The 22,645-nt window shown below is 40.8% G+C and overlaps 1 protein-coding gene across 2 annotated transcripts; it reads left to right on the top strand.

Moving 5' to 3' along the window:
* Nucleotides 1-685: 685 nt before the first annotated feature.
* On the top strand, nt 686-22,645 carry LOC145437620 (uncharacterized). Of its 2 annotated transcripts, XM_080314901.1 has the most exons (11): nt 686-1,176; nt 1,298-1,399; nt 1,466-1,599; nt 3,802-3,961; nt 8,224-8,332; nt 8,395-8,632; nt 9,071-9,323; nt 9,382-9,576; nt 11,868-12,018; nt 19,783-21,086; nt 21,152-22,645. In XM_080314901.1, exons 1-10 carry the CDS (start codon nt 1,085-1,087, stop codon nt 21,040-21,042), a joined length of 2,694 nt encoding a protein of 897 aa, XP_080171027.1. In that variant the 5' UTR covers nt 686-1,084; the 3' UTR covers nt 21,043-21,086; nt 21,152-22,645. The 2 variants fall into 2 exon arrangements, with proteins under 2 accessions (XP_080171027.1, XP_080171026.1); XM_080314900.1 differs by having other exon boundaries at nt 19,783-22,645.

Raw genomic sequence — 22,645 nt, 5'->3', positions numbered from 1 at the left:
TAATATGAATGTAGCAATAGTCTGACGTCTTGAGAATACATTGTACGTTCTGACCTAGGTTGTTAAGGTGTTAGCTTATATTCGATCGCGAATCCACGAATATAGTGTTGGCAAAACGACAGAAAACATTGATTTTATGGGATTTCTATAGCACTTGATTGTTGCAGTTGATACATTTGGTGATGCCTAAAAAGTCCTGTACTCCAGCAGTGTGGCATGAAGTGGCCCGAGTTGTCGCTGCAGGTATATCGTTCACACTTTACATGTACATATATATATTGCTTTACGCCGAGGTAGGGTGACGTGACGTTCGCGTCCTCTTATAGAAACTTTCGCAAGGGCTCGCGTTCATACGAACCAGAACCTTTCAGGGTTTCACACCATCCCTATAGTATATAGTATATTGTTGTACGGGTAGTAGCTAGAGCAGAAATGGTCGTGGGACATCAAATAGTCGGATATAATGTTTTGCAATCGATATTACAGTGACGATATGGTCTAATCATTTTCAAAATTCTGTTCTCTTATGACGCAGCACCATCTCAATCATTATATTATAATGGATATATTGTCTTCGAATATGTGTACGGCTCGATTTCAAACAATCAAAATTAATGTTATCGTGAATGATAGTGATTACATTCAATGTTCCCGATAATTTTTGACGAGTCTGCTCACACTCACCAACTCACTGCGCACGCTCACCAACTCACTGCGCAGACCCTTGGACAACAGTGAGTAACGACTAAAAAACGAAAAGGTCATCACTTCGGATTTTTTGTGCGCAACTTGGATTTTCTGTGCGCAGAGACCGTGTCAGCACTGCGATTATGCGCACGTGCGCAGCTTAGAGGGAACATGTTACATTTCTGAAGTAAATCGTAATCTTAATCGTAATCTCACATTTCAGAAATAATCATAATTTCAATCTATTACATTGATAATGTACTTGACACAGCTCTTCTGAGTGGCAGTGCCTGATACACGGTACATTCACACCACGTCAAGCGTTACGTATAGGTAAGGTAGGCTATAAACGACCGCCTGTCGGAACTTTATTTTGTTTAGCCAGTGCGAATGGGAAATGATTAGACGACGGTCGATAACTTTATTGACGTTGTCTTTGTGCTGGATAGCAACACTAATATACCTACTGATGAAGGAACCGCAATACACGTGAGTGAACTTATGTGCGTTTGTTGATATTGTATCGAGCAGTATGAGATATGGGGAATATTTCATGTAATTCCATATAGTCTGGTCCTTGTCGCAAATCATTTTTATTTTATTTGCATAGTCAAGAGAAGAATGAGACTGGGATCTTGCAAGAAGAAATGGCAGTGTTAAAGGATGTTAAAAATCAGAACGCCCTATCAAATTTCATATTCGGTGAAATGAAGTAGGTGATTTTGGTGGACATTATTTGCTATATTTAATGATATGTTAATGACAATTATCGTGACAGTGTTATCAAGAAGAAATTGGAGCTAAAATCAGGCACTCATGAAGAATGGAACCAAATATTTTCATCCATACTGCAGCTATTGAGCGGACACCTAGAAAACATCGAAGTCGCGAAGAGTTATCCAACTACTAAAGGCAAGTACAACATATGACGTTATTCGAACACACCCATCAAGTGAAGTGACATTCTGCGATCAATGTCAGGATTCGAATCTATTCGTCTGTGACCTACTATACAGTTTTTCGAAATAATTGGTTTTGTAAGGAAGAAATGGCCTGTCATCTCTGCAATAGCTTCAAGGTCTATCATGGAACAACTTTCCACCGTAATGATATCACCCCCCAGGGGGCGATTTGGCGGCCCAGGGGGGCGAAAATGACGAAGGGGGCGATAGGGGGGCGAAAATGGACAAAGGGGGCGACAGGGGGCGAAAATAGCGAAGGGGGCGATATAGGGGGCGATGACGCGTTAAATCGGCTGTATTGGAGTCAAGACGGAGAAATGACCTTTTTTTTAGTCAAATCACGGAAATTTAGTGGCAAAAGTATAAAATTCGACAACGAGCCGAGAAGTTGACCTTTTTTTTTTAGTCAACCCGCCGATGATTACAAATTGTATACTGATTTTTCGGTTCACAAAATCTGGGGGGCGATGATCGGCGTTAAGCTTGAAAAGGGGGCGATGAGTCGAAAAAGGTTGGGAACCTGGACTAGACAGCACAGCGACTATATTTGAGAAGTGATAGGCGATTCCTCAACGTCATAATAGTTGTAGGATTTCTATATATAATATATTATTGCACCAGGAATTGAAAATGTATCTCAATCGTAACCATGGTACTTGACGAGAGCGATATGCATCGCTTGACGTTCTAGTAGATCTTTTTTCAAACGCCGTGGCAAGAGATGACTGTGGAGTGTTGATGTCTTAACGCGTGTCCTCTGTAATTTGACTCGTTGCGCCGTGCGCTCAGCACCCGGTAGATAAATTCGACTATTCAGATAGAAACAAGAGGGTGGATTCGTACCCAAAAGGTGGAAGGCCTACACGAAAACAGAACCTCAAGAATATATCGCGGTTAGAAGCCCGACGTTCCTGCGTGCATACCTTCGTGTGTCCGTTAAAATGTTTCGTTTGATTTATTCCGTGGTGTAAATTCAAGGTTGGTTATAGCTTCGTGTACCATCTGTGTAAATTAACACCCATAAGTCACGGATGGTACACGGCTATACGTAATTACGTACACACACCTTTTCGTTAAGAGTGTTTGACGCATGTGTTATTTCATAAATTCATGTCGCCACATTCTGCTATTATAAAAATAGACAACATTGTACTTATTGAAGATTTGTCTCCAAATATACCAGGGGTGGCCAACCTTTTAGCTATTCACGGCCGCATTTCCATTACTCATGTAGCCCACGCAGCCGCATTCCAGGAGATAGTCGTAATGGGCTAACTGGAAGCCAAATACCCATGTTAAACCGTCCATGTCCAATTGTCCATTTCCGATGAGCTCCGGATTAATCTATTTATTGATATCGGCTTACTATACGCACCGAAATCGTGACTGTTAATGTTATGAATAGTATCTATAAGGTCAGATTCACGAAAGAATTTCGTCATTAATATGATAGTAGGTTCACATATTACTATCAAACATTTATCCTTTCTCAGCCCATGTGATCTGATTCCCGGTCGAATTGATGGAGGGGGTGCAAGTTATATTTGATGCAATTTAGTGCAAGTTATAAATGATGATGGATCTTCGGGTTGACTAATTGTTATTAGTCACTTTGTTGCATGCTGTCCCATCAGGATTGTCGGAATGTCGACTTGGTGGAAAGATATTGAAATCGCCCAAACGTACCAGAAAGGACGCATCATTTTCCTCTGCTGTTCACATGTGTACTGTGGGGCTCAGATTGCAAAGGGACTTACTATATTATAATCCAAAAATGAAGTCGTATTCGCGCATAGCGCGTAGAAAATTTCAAGAATAATTAAAATCTTTCAAAAATTCGGGAGTCGATTCGTAAATTCGATCTGCAAGTCGACGGCCGCCAACACATACTAATTGAATTACGTGTCGACGGCCGCACAAATTCCCTTATGCGACCGCAGTTTGGCCATCCCTGCTCTATACGGATCGGTTCATTTGGAAATTCATTTGGAAGTGGTAATCCATCGAATTCCTCAGGCATTATATAGGGCTAAATTCCACAGACGTGCAGGTGCAGCCCGCATATGTTGTACAAATGTACACGTGCAATATTTCGGATTTGGTTACTTGATCATACATTGCAAACGAAATTCATCGTCTTCTCTTCACTAAGATAACGAAAGGACCGAGAGAGTAGCACGTGAAGTGCAATCGATTGACTACAGTCTCCGAGCAGTACGCGTTCAGATCGAAGAGATGTGGCGTCTTATTAAATCAGACGAAGTTATCAAGAAACATCGTCTATTGTCAGAGGATATTAGGAAACGGAAAAAGTGGGTGGCTAGATTTGCGAGGAATAGCATATGATGAGGAATAGGTGTGTATATTGTATGTACACTAGGGTTATGACTAAAAAAGAATTCAAAATTTTGTGTGTTCTGTAGTCACAAATGATGAACTTTTGTGTCCTGATTTCAAAATTCACAATAGTTAAGACTGCTTAAACAAAAACCTCCTGCACATTTTAACTGACACAATTTCAATTGCGAATATTTAAAATAGTATTTTGGTGAATTGTGTAATTGCCCAGATTGAATTAATCTTACCGTGTTCTTTTATACAGTCAAAATTAAATAATTATTTAATAAATAATTATTAATTTCGATTTTAGATGTAGACTGTATCTATCGAATAATTTAATTTTGTCTAACACTAATCAAACTGGGTGCTCCAAAAGGCGAAAGTAGAAAAGTAGAAAACCGATTAGAGGAATATGAGGCATCGTAAAATTTGAAAATGTGACATCATACGTGACACAGCGTCTGTTGATACTGGACGGCGGAATTGCGTTGTTTCGAAACTGCAAAATGGAATGATGAGCAAAGGTTTTCATAAACCACATCTTATATTATTTGCCAACATCATATTATCGATTCTTAAAGCACATATCAGAGTTTTCCAATCCAACGTCTTCAACAAGTGCAACTCTCAGCTACAAATTCGGAGATGATATGGTAAAACACAACGAAAACTTGGTAGCCTACAGTCCACCAAGTCAGAATTTCAGGTGACAATATTAGAAAACCGAGGATGGAGGGATGATTTTAAGTTTATCTATGAGCTTTGCAGAGCATGCCGCTCTTTCAAAGAAAATAGTAGATTACCACTAATCAAATGGCATAAACATCCATCTCTATACGCAATGCAAGATGGAGCTCAAGGGCCATGATTGCGTACTCCCAAATCCCCAGATGGAGATCTGGAGATATCATGCTTATTCATCGCAAATGCGAGTCAGGAAGCCTGGTATTCTAACCAGATGTCTAAAGATGGAATGTACTAGAACCCAACCGATTATTGGCGAGCCGATAATATCGAGACGATGTCACGCTTTGAAGGAATTATCGGTATCGGCCATTTCAGCTGAAAAATTATCGGCCATTTTTGTGACGTCACAACATGGCGGTAGGAAGTTAGAAAACTATAATCCTTGACCCCTAGACTAAGAACATTTATATATTTCCTATAGCTTACGCTTTACAAGTGCCCGGATGCAGCATTTCTAGTTTATTTCATGTTCAAGTATAATGGTGGCTGTAAACATGTTCAAATAAATGCTCTGAAGCTTCGAAAATGTGCTTATCCATATCCAACTTCTTTTGAATATCGGCTGAATGTATTGGGGTTATCGGTCAAGGTGTGAGATATCGGTTTTATATATTTGAAGATTAAATTTGTAGTAATGAATACCATTGAATTGTATTTTTTTCTATATTTGGACCAATGTCAAAAATTGAAGTTAGTTTGTGCGGGACATTTTTTTTATTTGAACAAAATGATTATAATTTTCCTAATTTATACCAAAATGTTCATTCATTCGTGCTTCAGGCAGATTTTTTTTTCAAGTCATAACCCTATAATGTACACACCAACAGGGCATGGTATGGTATGGAATGGAAAACTTCCATACTCCATACCCGCCCCAATCGTTCAATACCATACTTCACAATTTTCCATACCATAGCAACATGCTTACATTCCATATTTGATACTATTTCCATACTTTCGCAACTTGCCCAACCTCTCAAGCGATATTCTATATTTGATGCGTGGAAATGTTTCGGCGTTTATATTCCAATTATTTGTGTTGAAATTATCCATTTAAACAACCCTGATGCGCCAATGATATCACCATTGTATTTATATCATATGTCGTCAGCGATGCAGGTTGTCTAATGACGGAGGACGGAAGGTAAAACATAGACAGTAAACATGGGATCTTTTGAAATCACAACAGAATCTCATGACATGCAAATCTAGTGTGGTAACGCACTTCTAGTAGTGACACAATCTACAGAATTACATAAGACAAAGGTATTTTCAAATTAGAAGAGTGGTTCTCAGTCTTTTTTCTTCATTCCTTACATCCTGAAAATCTTTATTTCCCCCCTTTAAAATTGCCCCTGCATTAAAATTTGGAAAGACGTAATTTTGTGAAGAGTTGTTCTTGGCGAAAGTTGAGACCCCCAGAGTTGAAAAGCGCGCAATGCATGAGCAGTGAACTGGCGACCATTCATGCAGTGTTGCGCATCCGTAAATGTATATGTAAACCGACAGCAAAATGGAAATGAGTTGAAATTATTTCAAATGTTGCGAGGTAGCATCAATTTACATGTGTAAATGCCGAATAGGTCAGATAAACTTCCTGGTGTTGACGAACTTATGAGTGTGGTAGATTTACGCTGCCATGAACTACACTCTCGCACGCAATACTATAACTCGAAAAGAAATAAATATGTTATTTCATCTGTAACGAATACGGCTATGCAAGCAATTAGCGAGTCCGCGATCTTCATGTACATATGATATCATATTATAACGAACCAGGAGGTTTCAATCAAACTATTTCGCATGCATATGAATAACAACCTAAACGAAAGATCGCGCACTGCTGTCCAGTCGATTCCCGCTAATTGGAGGCACTAATAATACAAATTGCTGAATTGCAAATGAGCTGAGAAATATTAGAGATACGATCGGAATTTCACAAAGACTTCCAATAAACGAGGTTAACAATGTAAAGAATATTTTTTTCAAGTGTGTATTCCCAACAGTAAACCCCTAAACTCCTCGCCGGTTGGAAACCCCCCTGCATTAGAATATATCTTTGCATATCATTCCACATCGCTACAATCATTTTACAACAGCGGATCAAATGTCCGATTTCCCCGCCAATCTGTGGGTCAAACACTCACACATATTAGTTTCATTAGCCAACAGCCGGGTATCCATTCCATTCTTCTATCATAGATAACAAGATTTTATGAACTTACAATGTGTGCTGGAGGCCGGCATATCGTAACGTCCCTCCAAAACAAGCTACATACTACATATGTTTTAATTACAATGGTGGTTACGTCAAATAGTTATTGCGTGATGATCATCCGACCAAAGCGTATAAAATTATTTCCAAGTTCAACAAATTTATATAAATATCCATGTATCTACTAAATTCTCAGCGTCTACGATTTTAAAACTGCATTTGTAGCTTACGGAGTGGAAATTAAGATAAGCGAAATAATTCAAGTTGCAACGCAACAGCGGTCGAATATCATTCGTTTTATGATTGGAATAATCATCATTAAAATTATTTTCATTCATTTGTCGCAATCGCAATTTGAGGTATGAACATAGAAAGTGGACGATTTTTTGAGGTATGCGATCAATTTTACAAATCGAAAGTGGGATCATTGTGGCAAAAAGTGGCAAAACTTTCAAAGTATGGAAAAAGTATAGAAGTATGGAAAAACAATTCCATACCATTGTCGGGAAACTTCCATATCATACCAAACTTGCACATTTCCATATTCCATACCGGAATTTAGTTCCATACCATACCATACTTCCATACCATACTATGCCCTGAAAACCAAGCCGTCGATCGCGTAGGCAATATACAAACATCATATGCAGTCAGAACAAGTTCCAAGCGTTACGGCGTCACGCAATACCTACGCGTAGCTCTCACGACTCGGTTGGTATAGGAACAGGCCATAATATGATAATTCATGTTGATTAGTCGCACCATATTTTCAACACCCAAACCGAGGACATGTTTGCCTCCTTCTAAATCGAAAGTACAGTTTCAGTTTGTTAATGTTTTACATTTCCTTGGCACTTGCAAAGCAAAGTCAAAGTCACAAAAACAGACTTGCGAAAGTAATATTGCGACTGATCCACGCATTTAAAAAGCCCTGGATGTTAAAGAGAACTTGGAACAATATTTGCAATACCAAGAAGGTAGAGCTGGTTGGTCATTCTGTTTTAAAACCTTTAAAACCAGTACTTAAGCATGTTTCGTGGCTACAATATTTCTTTGGAATAAATTCAACGTATCGCCTAAAAGTCTTATTGAGGGCATAATCAATCAATCGAAATCAATCAATCAACCATTCACATTTTTTAGGAAAAGAGGCCTAATGTTGATTTGATTCGACATGCCTGATTCGAATCACACAGAATGGAAAATGATTTCAATCGATTTCCGCTTGGTCCAATCATATAGTTATTACTTATTAGTTATTCCTTTCTGCAGTGTCATTCTCTCGGAAATCGAGCTCTGGCAGCGTTCGCGAGCTGAGAAGTCGACTGGTGTATTGGACGAGATGAAAGCTACTGTGCGCGAAATGATTCAAAGGCAGCAGGCACATTATTTTTCCTGTCCTGTTAATGACCGCTTGCCTTGATGCTTTGACTTTGCGTTCAGGAGCCGTCAAATTGCACAGCGGCGAAAAAACTGTTGTGTGGCCTCGGATGCAAATGTGGCTTCGCGTGTCAGCTGCATCACGCAGCCATATGCTTCGCTTTGGCTGTCGGAACTGGAAGGACGCTAATCCTGGATTCCAGTCATTGGGCGTACTCGAACAGCGCCTGGGAATTTGTGTTCAAGCCAATTAGCAGCAAATCGTGTGTCGGCAATTTCGATGACGCGGTGCTGTGGGCAAGTGAGCGTCTTCATTGTTGATTTTATCGCGAAGTTGATACCACATAGTTACTTCAGTAATATTTCTAACTAATACGACTACCAGTATATAATCGACCATGCTCAATTTTTTTCTTTCACTACATGTTTTCAAGGCTAGATGCTCATAATTTATCATCGAGATACAAAATGAAGGACGCAAGGAGAAAAAAAACACAGACAAAATGTACCAGTTATGCTTACTTTTAGAGCTGTACTATCGTCATATTTTGAGTAGTCCATTTAGCGTTATAAAAATAAGGAGTTTTTACATAATACGTAGACAAAAAAATGCTGGTTGTCTTTGAGCTCAATAATGATATATTTAAATACAATATTCATAAACAAATTATTATTCCAGACTTAGGAGAGTGTATAACTCAATGAGTGCAATAGTTTGCTCTACCGTACAACTTCACAGCTACGGTAACGGCGCAGGATTTAGAAGCGGTCGATACGGTCAAAGTGAAAGCATTGCATTGGCACAAAACTCCAGAGTACATGCCACTGCGAATACCGAAACAGCTCTCGAAAAAATTGGTGCAGCACCACGGAGATCCGCCTGCGTGGTGGATGGGACAACTCGTTTCGTATCTGATCCGGCCTCAAAACTGGCTTACCGCAGAGATATCAGACGCCGCTAGAAAAGTAGGGTTTGAAAGGCCTATTGCAGGGTAAGTTCACGCGTTTTCCTGTGCTGTGTGACCAATGACCTTATTTGTTTTGATTCAGTATACACGTGAGAAGAACGGACAAGATTATTTCGGAGGCAGCGTCCCATGATTTGTCCGAGTATATGGAACTCGTGATTGACTGGTTCGACAAAGAGTCGTTGAAGCGGGAAATAACTGGAGAGCCACAGATTCAAACGAGGCATGTCTACATAGCTACCGACGAGCCGGGCATATTTCAAGAAGCCAAAGTCAGGTAAATAGCCAGTGTATAGTCCTACCATTCCAGTATTGGAGATACTTGGTCGTTTCGACGACCTCCTCTAACAGGGGTTCTTAAGCCTTCATGTGCTGTAGGCAATTGCGCGTATACTAGGGTTGCCATACGTCCGGAATTTCCCGGACATGTCCGGAATTTCACCGTTCAAGCTAGCGTCCGGGAGGAATTTCTAAAATATGCCAAATGTCCGGAATTTTGAAGATTTGACATAGGCAGGGCTTTGGAGCAGCCGTAAATTTGCATTGCTCCAGCTCCGGCTCCGGAGCTTTCTTCTATCATACACTAGCTCCGGCTCCGGCTCTGAAAACTATCGAAGGTGTTTGTCTATATCAGGGGTGGGCAACCCACGGCCTGCGGGCAATATGTGACCCGCGATAAGGTTTCGAGTAGCCCGCGAGCTAATTTCCCATTTTATTATCGAAATCATGTTATATTATCGAAATTGAGTTGCTCAGATTGTGAAGTTGCAAGGCCAACCAAAAATATGATTAGTCTGGCCGCGACACTTGGGATGTAATGACTAAAATATCAGTTCCGACGCATTGGCAGATCCAGATCACATTTTTAGTAAATCGTCGTATACATTACAATAAACTAAAAGAGTAGTAAAATTTTTCTTCACGCTTCGCGTGTTTAATTGTCACACGATTTCTTGCTTTGTAGCCTACCCCCTCCTGAAAATGAAAAAACGCCTGATTTAGCCGATTGAGTCCAACTATATTCGCAATTACGAGAATAAGTCTTTTCGCGTTTGCGCTCGCAGAAAGATCGTCGACGATGAAATGTAGGCACAAAATGATTGTCGTATATTAGCGGAAATCTTCGATATCGATATGTCCAGATGTCGAATAGTCCTGTCCTTGCAAACTGAGCACAGCGGGCGGTATACACTCGACCCGCAATATACCCAAGTATTATTAATAACAACGTTGAAATTTCACGCGCCTGGCGCGGCTAGTGGGCAGCGCACTCGTTCGTTAATTTCATGTGGCCCTTTAGCCGAAAAGGTCGGCCACCCCTGGTCTATATAGATTACTAATTTACCCGTAGGTTAGTTATCTATAGTAATCTAGAGTCTGTCAGCCGTCAGTAACATGGATGCACAACGCAGTCATAGGTGCCGCCGCGTCGGCGTGTTACGTCATAATGTATACTTGACAATTGTCGATAACATCGTGGTTGCACTAGAACGCACTTTACTCCATGCCATTTTCTGTGTACAGTGTGATAATTCTGATGCGGCGTTTTAACACTGGCACTGTACTCGTTAACATTAAGCCATACAGCTCAATTCAATCTTTAAATAAGCGATTATTATTCAACTGTAACTGTAGTAAGAGCAATGTGGTCGGACATCACGCACGACCTGATCAATAGAAATTCGATTTGTACCAAATGGCCAATGGTTTGACGTTCGATATTGGTGCACTCGTTACCAGTTCATCCGATGTCGATCAAGTTTATCAGAATGTAATATTTTCCCGTTGAAACGAATCGAATAATCGAATTAAACACTGTGCCATGCCCATAACGAATTAAACCATGCAGTATGCACATTGCACATTTACAAGTCGCGGTGCGTGATAATCCGGGAACACTAGAATATCAAGCAGACATCAAGACTGAATTTACGAAACAGATGATTAAAAATTGGAAATCGAGTATCAAATCAGTAATTTGTCTCCATCATACAATACCATGGGGTCCTGACATCGCATTGAGTAGCTCGCACCGCGAAAATTGTTCGCTGAGTGTAAGGGCGTTTTGGGATACTCTTCTGCCATCCCCTATTCACGCTCGAAAATCCTTACTGGAGTAAACTAAGATAACTAATGACTAAGCAAGGTATAGTCAAGGTCACAGACCCACTCGCGATGGTATTCCCAAACGATAATCTCATTTTGTAGTATCGTGATGACGCATTACTCTTTCACGGACCATCTAAAACTAGTTTGCGGTCCCATATATGTTTGCGGTCATATATGTTCATCGCAACGCTTAGAAAAAGACCGATGAATGGCGAAGACCAGGAAAGCGAAGGAAAAGAACAAGTAAAGGGCGTCTAAAAAGACAACGGAAAGGTCATACGTTCAAACACTGTTACAGCATTAGGCTGAAGTTCCTTTTAGATTGAGAGATCGCACTTGGTCGTTTGGATATTCTATCAGTTCACCATGCATCGCACTGTGTTTTATGTATCGCGTTGTCTGTCTTGAGGAGGGGATACAATCAATGTAACCGCCGATAGCTCATTCCTCACATTCCAGGTATCCAGACTACCATTTCATTGGGGACAAGGATATTTCAATGACGGCCAGCATCGGCGGCAGATATTCTTTGAAAGGCGTGGTCGGATTGATGACAGATATAACTCTTCTCTCCAAATGTGATATTTTCATAGGAACTTTCTCATCTGGCGTGAGTAATCTTTTTAATTATTAATTCTATGTATGCATACACTGTAAAGACGTATCTAGCAAGAAAGGCCGTCAGATATTGCGCATTGTCATGTCGAAGGAATAGGAATATTAAATACTGCGATAAGCATAAGTTGTTTGTTCAGATGTCGCGTTTGGTTTACGAGATGATGCAAGCTCACCACGCGGACCCGACCAGTGATGTCCACTCCCTCGACGATAGATACTATTACATTGAGCAGTTCGATCACTTGCAAAGAGCCGTGTACGATCACGTTCCACAAAGGCCTAGCGAAATTGCCATGAGTGTCGGGGATATTATCGCCACGAGAGGAAATCATTGGAACGGGTTTTCCAAGGGAACAAATAGAAATAACGGCAGAGAAGGGTTATATCCTTCTTTCAAGGTGGAAGAAATGGTTGAAACGGCGGATTTCCGGCTCTTTGGTTAAGATGAGTTATAGCAATAACTATAAATGTCTGCCCGGTGGGACTTCGTACAACGCGGATCATAAGAATGCTTCTGTGACGTTATTACACCGAAAGCTCTCTGTGTGACATTGGGTTGCATTTAAAACAAACGTTGGCTAATCATGCTATAACTGCGTGAATACTTTCGATAAAACCTGTAGCATGAGCCTACGGACGATTCGCACCCAATATAGTCGACGTATACGATGTGGGGTGGCTGGAACCCTCGTGATTGTCTTCGGTTCAACAGTAATAGCTGTAGATATAGATCGTTGGTACGAAATGGGTATTCTGATGATGATGAACGCCGACCGTAAAAATTCTGCAAAACGATGTAGTCCTAGTTGAAGATATTTTTGGTCTGTTTATGTATAGATAACTAACCTACGGATAGATACCCAACACCCGTCGTCACGCTTGCTTGCCCGGAGGTAATTACTGCTCAGCAATCTGAACGCAACATAATTGCTAATCCCATAGCTGACGACCCGAGCGCTCAAATTGAATAAAGTTGATCTTAATTGAAAGCTGCTGTCGCACTGATCTCGGAAATATACATTAAAATCTGATCAGGCCAACGAAACCCCCTTGAAATACACCTCAAAATCTGAAAATGGGCATTGTTCTGAACAATCGCAAGCACGCAAGGGCCATTGTTATGTTGATTGTGCTGCGTCGCTGCGATTGTTTAGAACAATGCTGATTTTCATACTTTGAAGGCTATTTCGGCGTGGTTCCGCTGCCTTGATGAAATTTTATTGTATATTTTCAGAATCAGCGCGACAGTAGCTTTCAAATAAGATCAACTTTACTTAATTTGAGCGCTCGGGTCGTCAACTATGGGATTAGCAATTATGTTGCGTTCAGATTGCTAACCTGTAATTTCCTCCGGGCAAGCAAGCGTGACGACGGGTGTTGGGTATCTATCCGTAGGTTAGTTATCCATAGTTTATGACAGTGGTCGGGAGCCCTTTTCGTCGAAGGAGCCATATTTATCTCATATTTTCAATTGTCAATGTCAATCCATTGTGACGACACATGTAAAGATTCGTGACCTCATGGCTAAAAAAAAACATGTTTTAAACAGGGGCCTTGTTTTAAACATGTTTGTTTTAATCCATGGTGACGTCACATGTAAAGATTCGTGACCTCATGGCTAAAAAAAATCATGTTTTAAACAGGGGCCTTGTTTTAAACATGTTTGTCTTAAATGCAGCCCTAGGGTGACGGTATGACTTTCAGTCATTTCCAACTGTACTTAGTGCAATGTCCATTTTAAATGGAACTACTTATCTTTTAATGTGCTCATTTCACACTATTTTATGCATGAAAATATCTGTCTAAGTAATCAGTCTTGATATGAGTAATTGAATAGCAGTGACTCTCAACCGTGTCAGCTTGGATACTCGAGTCGGTGGATAAAGAGTCACGGGAACGACACGTACACGGCACGTTACAGTCAGTGTTAGGATCAAGTCACTGCCTTCGAGTCACGAGTCATCTCGAGTCATTAAACATTTTGACTCAAGTCAAGTCAATCGATTTTCGAATGTGACTCAAGTCAAGTCGCAAGTCAAGTCGCGAGTCAAGTCAAACTAAATTTTCGAAGTATGAATGATCATGATCATACATTTTGCTAGCTCCGTTAGAGACAGATTAGTTGGCAATTTATCTTGAATCAAATAACGAATAGCAAGTTAAATATACATGCAAAAATCCGTTGTATCGCTCACACACACGTGGAACTGCTAATAAAATACGTCAGTGACTGTATAGGCTACATCAGGGGTGTCAAACATACGGTCCGCCAAATGATTTCATCCGGCCCGCGAAGAAATTCTAAGCATAGATTGAAAAATGCGCGTATTTTATCCAGCACATTTCTCGGATTTGTAGTAAGAGATACTCCTGATAAATATTCCCTCAAGATAGCAAATGTCAAGTATTTGTTCATAGGCCACATGACAGCGGAGTTGTGATTTCTAGTCATCGTCTGGAGCAAGTCACTGGCATTGACACCCAATCCCGAGAAAGCGAAAAAGTGCATATATTGAGTTAAGAGTTGGAAAAATTGACATAAAACTAGTTATTCACAGAAGCGGAAACGCCAATGCTAAACCCTTATAATTTATATGCATGTTACACGGGGTATATAATATAGTTACGCAGGGTCGCTTTGCTGCATTAGTTCTGACTCAAAGTCGAGAGGATCCGAATCACTCACTATATGATCATAATGAACCAAATTTCAACGCCCCCTTTTGCAGTTAAATCTCTTGTATTTCTCACGACGCATACACAGGGTTGACGCCAGTACACAACTAAAACAAACGGAGCGTAGAAATATTACAAATTATGGATTTTGAGGTCATCGTTTGGAATCATTTGGCTGGTGCGATACTACAACGTAAGCTGTGATCATTTCATTTGCGGTCAGTTTATTTGTGATGTAACAACGGAAATCAGTATCAGTGAAACGTACAATCAGTGAATGACTGGTTGCCCTCACAAAGTGTCACTGGCGTATCGTGAGCTGAACAATCCGAACATACACAAGATACAGTGATTTAATCGACACCATTAACTTGATGACTTGAAATTGACTCGTAAATTTTGCTCCGAGTCACGAGTAAATCCACATTTTTGAAGCGCCGAGTCAAATCAAATCAAATCAAGTCATTTTTGCAAAGTGACTCGAGTCAAGTCAAGTCATACGAAAAAGTTAACTCGAGTCATCTCAATCCGAATATCGACCAAGCACAAATGTGGGAATCAAATCATCGTCATCGATGTATGCAAAGCCTGGCATAGCTAAACTTAAGTGTTTCTCAAAACGCAAGATGTTTGAAATCTGCTCAAGTGTCGGAAATATACGTGGCAGATGAGAGGCATCCAAACTATACTTTATGAGCCACAATTTCCGGCATTTGAGTTAATTACGAAACATCTCTTGTGGGGCTTACATACGCGGAACCAAGCTGCCAGAGACGCGCATAAGATTACGACGCCCTGTAAAGCTGCTGCAACGTTAATGTTTTTAGAAACTCGTAGGACGTGAAGTCACTTACATTGCACAAGGCATCGTAGTGCTTTGCGAAAAGATAGAGATGATTTAAAGTAAACATATCCATGCTTGTACCGAAGTCGTAGAAAGACAGGGCAAAATCAATTGTGATGGGTGAAGCAGACGGAACGCGAGACTTAATATACGCAACACTCAATACATTGGTTACTTACTTGGGCAACTGTTACGTTCTATGCCTTTGCAGAACTGTTAATATGTAGGCTATGACGAACTTTCAATATAAATCTAGTGTATTTGATCTTCAACGGCAGGACCACCATGAAAGGCGAGCCCTATGCGATTATCACCGAAAGAACAGATAAACATTAGAGTGTTAGATCACAGAACACATGGTATAATAGGGTAAAGTGGGGTAAAACTCCCAGGCGAGGTAAGACGCCCACCATCAATATGACAGAACAAAGCGAGATTTGAATGCGTCACAGTGTCGCAAATGTCGCCTAATGGTCACCGTCAGACGAAACTCTCACTTTGATTTTCGACGCCCGAATGAAGACTTGTAAAGTTTTATGAGGATTTATGACTTTTACACATATTCTTACCCAAACAGAGCCTTTTACAACGAAGTGAAATGTCATGTTTAACGGATGCTACAGAGAGTTTGCCGGTCCTATTTATGATTTCACTACGCGTAGTTGGATTTAAGCCACAGTCCGAAGGCGAATTTACACAATAACCACCTGGTAGCTGATCCACAAACAACGGCGACCTCGAGGCTAAAACGCCTACCCCACCCGTGGGGTAAAACACTCCACCCCTTAAAGTCCAGTAAATATGGATTGCGTAGCCGTTTATGGGTTAATCAATGATGTCTTCTCGAGAAACGCCATTTCTATCAAAATTGCGATTCAGCTGGCTAATAGGGATGGTGTGAACCTCTGAAAGGTTCAGGTTCGTGTGAACGCGAACCTTTTTGAAAGGTTCTGTGTGAACGCGAACGTGAACCTCATGACGTCACATGACTAATTGCTAATGAACCTCATGACGTCACGTGACTGACGTATTGCTAATTCCAACCCTATCTTTCAATGAAGTGGTAGCCTATATTAATGTACACGATACCTAGCTACGACTCGGGCCACATAATGCCACAATGCTGGAGTACATATTGGCGTTTTAAACGTCGCTAAATGTATCAACTGAGGCAATAAAAGGATATAATACTCCCATAAAATCAATATCTTCCGTCGCTTTGCCAGCAATTTCGACGAGGACTTACCAGGGAATATAAGCTTACGCCTTAACGGTCCAGGCCAGACCGGACAATGTATTCGGCGTCTGAGTATTGCTACATTGATATTGAGCAGAGTGTAAAACTGGTTTCTATACTCGCTACCGATATTATCCCACTAACAAGTTATACAGCAATAGCCAACACCTCAATCGCACGGATTAGGTTTTAATGATGCAGTAAAGATATGAAGTCAAGATTGACGCCGTGCGCCAGCTAGATTTATTACATCAGAAACGATATCAATCTCATTAATTGGCTGAATAAGCATCATTCGCTGACTACGTATTTTGCTCTTGATGTTGTGTGATTGCGGGTCAAGCTCACAGCAGAGAGTCACTAAATATTCACAAACGGAAAGCTGGATATTGTGGAAAATTGTAATATATGAAAAAGGTGGAAAATTGTAATATATGAAAAAGGTTCACAGTCAAGAACCTACCAAGGTTCTGTTGTGAACGCGAACCTTTAAATTTCCGAGGTTCACATACAGAACGCGAACGTGAACCTCACGTTCACACCATCCCTACTGGCTAATATAGGATATCCCTCTGACTAAACAAGATAAATTTCAAGAACTTCTGACTTTGATTATGACTTTTCATAATCAGTTGGTATTTCTGGATGAAATTTGTTTTCAAAAGATCCGGAACGCCATGATGAAGTGGAGAAGCATGTATAGGTATGTATAGAGATTAAGTATTTATCGGTCACTAAGTGGCATATGCGGTATGTAGTAGCGTCTAACGGGGTAAACGGGCCAATGGAGGCGTTTTGCCCACCCATGTCGCAAAACGTCAAATTGATGAACATAGATTAATGCTAATTTTGAATATGATAATTTATACTTGGACTTTCCAGACGATAGTGGTAGAATGTGCACGATATCTCGCGCGTCACTGAATGCGTTTTGAGTCCCGTAGATCCTTGGGACGCTATTAGATGGACTGAGATTACCCGTGTTGCGACAAACCAACTGATACTTGAACGGTTAGCTTTTATTTACTCGTTTATGGATTTCAATCAGAATTACATGATTTTTGTACTATCGCAACGACAATGCTAGCACAGGGAGGCGATGGGTATTGTCGCCTTATACGGGAGTAAAAGGCAATCGCATTTCACCTTCTATAAGTTTATACGCGTCATGTCTTCGTTCAATGGGCGTGACAGCTGTCCTATAGGATAATTGGATGTCTATTGTCCATCAATAAAATAGAGTTATTGGTCTCAAACACCCCTATACTTACTCGTAGGGCTGGATTTAAATGAAATGGATTTGAACGTAAATTCAAAACAAGGCTCTTATTGAAACATGCTTTAGTGCATTTTTTAATTCAAGCCAGATATACTTACTGATGAAAATAACATCTAAAATTGGATTCACTGTAAACTGCATGAAAAATATACCTTGAATATACTATACGTGAGAAGATATTGCATTCAATACTGTAATCAAAAAGTATTTTCACGGAAAGAAATAACATAGACTGAGACTGAGCTGCGTATAACAACAATTGCTTGATCTGTCCCGTATTCTTTTCAATAATACAGGGCATTTGGACGACTCAGTTGCAAGAGCAACTACACTCGAATTTCGTCGGCAAAATCACCATTGTCGTGGCCAAAGGTAGGTAAGGCTTATCCCCGCCCCTCCAACACACACACACACAGAGACAGGCACACCACCACACCTCAAATAATTAGAAAACTCGACCATTGTGAGGTCATCCCAGCTCACTTTGCGTCAAAGTGAATCCATGATGTCGTTGCATCATTGTTAAAAATACGCTGTCCCTATAGTGATCCGGCTCGGTATGGATAACTTTTCCTCTTCTTGGTTGATCAACACACAACCTACGTGATGCAGCTGCCGATATAAAGGAGGATGTCTATTGTTCCACGTCAGCTGTTTCTACTGCAAGTGGACATCAATTTTGACATAATCACGCCAAACTTGGAAACAAACAAGTCTGTTATTGTAAGGGTTTTGTATAAAACATTGCTAAAGTTGCAGGGGTTCCCAAACCTCATATGGTCGCGACTCCAAATTGCTATTTGATAATGTTTTGCGACCCCGCCTCTCAATTTGGCGTGCTGATTACTAAAAACTGGTCGGCACATTCGCCCAAACCTAAGTGGGAAAGCTGGTGACTATGTGCGCAGTAATAGCAAATATGCAATTATGAATTCTTCCACCTCCGTCTTTAAATTAAGAAACTCAATCAAGAGTATTGCAACGAGTTTAGGCCTGTTGGAACGATTTCTATCTCTATCCAATCGAAGTATACGTAAGCATTTCTACGTGAATTTCTGCGTCATGCGAATTGCAGATAGCGAGCTATAAATTATTCGACCTCGCCGTGCGAGTGTGTCATGTGTATGTATTATACTGTTAACGCATCCAGAAGGAAAGTTTACCGTCCTATTAGGTTTCTATGCTCCAGATACTTGATCTTCGTAATAATGGCTAGCCACCAACCTTACTTTATAGTAGGCGGCGCTTTCAAATGACGCTTCGACTAATCTGATACCGTGTTTGCCGGTTCGCATTCCTCAGAGGTCGTTTTTTCTTCTATCTTTAAAAAGTAACTGATTGAGAAATGAGATTCAGAAATGAGCCGCCGATATTATCCACCTAATTGACATTCTTGCAATTATAATTGGTATAGAATTATCGTCTCCGCTACCCCAGAGAATAGGGAAACGACCCGATTGGGGTCGCGACCCCTAGTTTGGGAACCCCTGGTATAAAGCATGTCCATTGTCAACTGTCCAGCTGTGTTTCAAAACACGTATTGTTTTAAATGAAACCCTTCTTGCTCAACGCCCATGTATAGATATATAAATAATATTCGAATCCAATCTTTCCATTTTAGATGTTTGCCATCTGTCGTGAAAGGTTATCTACCCTAAATGTCATTGGCCTACGACAGCATACTCTTGGACGCTGGTCTTTAAAACCTCCTATTTCGCAGCGTTGTAACCACGCGACCGTAACAGCATCACCGAAAGAATGCCTGGCAGATCGGGATATCAAATTGCATGTCTGTGGACTAAAGCCTTATCAAGATATCACTATCTCAGCCAAACTTGAGCGTGAAGATATGGGCGTGTATGAAAGTTACGCGAAATACACAGCCAGCTATAATGGCGTCGTTGATTTGGAGTGCCAAGCTCCGATCGGTGGTACTTATACCGGAGTGGATCCGATGGGGCTGCTTTGGAGCTTAAAAGCACCTCCCGGGAGTAAGCGGCATGATAAAAGATTCACGGTACAGGATGTTGAAACGCCAGTCGAAATATGTTTACGCGTATTTGATTCTCATTTGGATGACTCTGATTTGAGGAATCCCGGTCGTAAACTGCTGGCGGAAACTTCGAACATACGATGGTACAAAAGTCCCGATGTTCGCAGAATTTCTGTTCGCTGGAAAAGAGTTCGCGGTACTTTATTTGTACCGAAAGGCGCCGGTCCTTTCCCGGCCGTAATTGATTTGTATGGATTATGCGGCGGAGTAATTGAACACCGAGCAGCCTTGCTCGCTTCAAGAGGATTCATGACACTCGCTTTGGCGTACTTCGCATACGAAGATCTCCCGAAAACTTGCTCTGAAATTGACTTATCGTATTTCGAGGAAGCACAGGAATATTTGAACCAACTTCTAGACGCAAAGGACGGAGTCGGAATTATCGGAAGCTCACTCGGCGCTACCGTTGCTACAGCTTGCGCGACATATCTCCCAGGATTCAAATCCGCCATCTCCATCAACGGGCAGCTGTTTCCTTATCCAGTCAAAATTCGGTACAAACAGAGAACGTGGCCCGGGATTAATTACAATATTGATAACGCTTACAGTTCAAAAGGAGCTTTGGTGGTTCAAAATGGCGCGGACCAATATTACGACGTTGAAGTTTTGGGCAATTCATTAATAGAAATAACAAAATCGGACCGATCTTTTCTTTTCATTTTTGCCGAAGACGACTTGGTGGTTGACAACGCGAAAGGAGCGGCTTTCATAAAAAGTCTCTTTCGTGGGGGTAAAGGTGATTACAGCATCATTACGTATCCTGAGGCCGGGCACGGTCTCGAACCCCCGAGCACACCATATATCGGCCAAATATATGCGCGAGAATTGAAAGGTTTATTTCTGTGGGGAGGAAATCCGAATATGCACGCTATTGCGCAGAGAAGAATGTGGGTCGCCATTCAGGAATTCTTCGAGAACACAATCTGACGAAATTGTCATATATTCTGTAGTATACTCTCGATTCGAAAATCGTATGGTGAGAACATCAAACTAGAATTTCTTAGCAAATTCCAATATTGTTACCATTATATTTCAGATCGTATCCTCCGAATTTTTGAGAAGGAGTGAATATGTACTTGTGCCTATTTCAATTTGCATTCAAATAATTCATGCTATGAATAAAATTACAACAGTAGCTGAATACGACATGGCTTGATATGATGATCATTAAATTGGTCTATAGCTACTTGACTCGAAGTGAAATTTTAATGTAATATGATTTCATGAGGTCCGCGTGTTATAGGTCTGGAATCAGTTACTATAGTCGCGTCAACGAAAAACAATTACCGTATGATCCTGACGGAATACAAGAAAACTCATTGCTCTATCAAGAGCCGCACCCCAATTGTGGAACAGCATCTCGCCGGCTATCCGACAGTCGTCGAGCATGTCCGCATTCAAGTCGAAATACAAGCAATTTTTTCTAAATGAATAGGCCTACCAGTCAGCCTTCAAGATTACCGGACCACGAACTAACATGTCGATCTCGCCTTGCGCCACATGTCACTTCATTTTATCGCTTGCCTTTTACATTCTATGCTTTACTTTTCATTCAGTATGCATGCCTCTTCTACTTCGCCTAGGCCAAGGTGGGTGTCTGATTTCAAAGACTACTCCAAGTCGTTTCGACACCTTCCTATCTTTCCATTGTGTCACAGTTTTGTGGTGTTTTGAAATGCTGAAAATATAAATAAACTGATTTTTCATACAATATTATCTAATTAAAATATCGGTTGTATGCATTGGTTTGAATTACAAAGAGAACTAAATATCTTTGTTATCTGGCACGCTTTCAAAATAATGAGGGGTTTAAAAAAGGAAGTTTCAAAACAGCAGTGCCCTAATAGCGACTAATTTTACAAATGCGAGTGTCATAATAGCGAGTCAGTCACACTATAGCAAGCGTCACTACAGCGAGTGTCTAAATCTATTCCTACCTAAACTTAACCCATCTGTCACGGTATACCATTAGAACCTCTAAATTTACTAGCCCCTACCACATTCTGAACCTCGATCCTACCTCGATCCCTAACCAGAGGTGATCAGTAACGAACTACTTCTAGTTTTTCAAAGTACTAAAGTAATTTTACTCTACTTGCAGTACCTACTCAAGTAAATCAAATTGTCCGCTACTTCCATTTCGTAGTATATTGTGATTTCTTACTTACTTTTTGCTATTCACAATTTGTCAAGTATAAGTGGCATGTTCTTCCAATAAGATAGAGAGACACAGAAATTCGGATGCTACTTCACGTTGAATCCACAGTTTTCGCCGCGTTTCACGCTAAATAGATAATGTTTGACCAATAGGTGGCCCGCGACAGTCTTGGTCAATATAACTATACTGGAAGCCATGACTGGAACACCCAGGATGCACATTATAATCGCATACCCCAACAATGCTAGTGAAGTCGCCGTCATTAGACTCTTTGCTATCCGAACTCCGAAGCAAAAAACGCTGGCTGGCAGCAGGAGTAGTCGTGTGTTATGACTGCATCGTTGTAATAGCCTGAATAGTGCAACGCTTAAA

Source organism: Botryllus schlosseri, chromosome 4 (assembly GCF_051294905.1).
Source record: "Botryllus schlosseri isolate E-star chromosome 4, Bs_hap1, whole genome shotgun sequence".
Taxonomy (NCBI): domain Eukaryota; kingdom Metazoa; phylum Chordata; class Ascidiacea; order Stolidobranchia; family Styelidae; genus Botryllus; species Botryllus schlosseri.
Note: the sequence above shows the minus strand (reverse complement) of the source record. Positions and strands in the feature narration are given on the sequence as shown.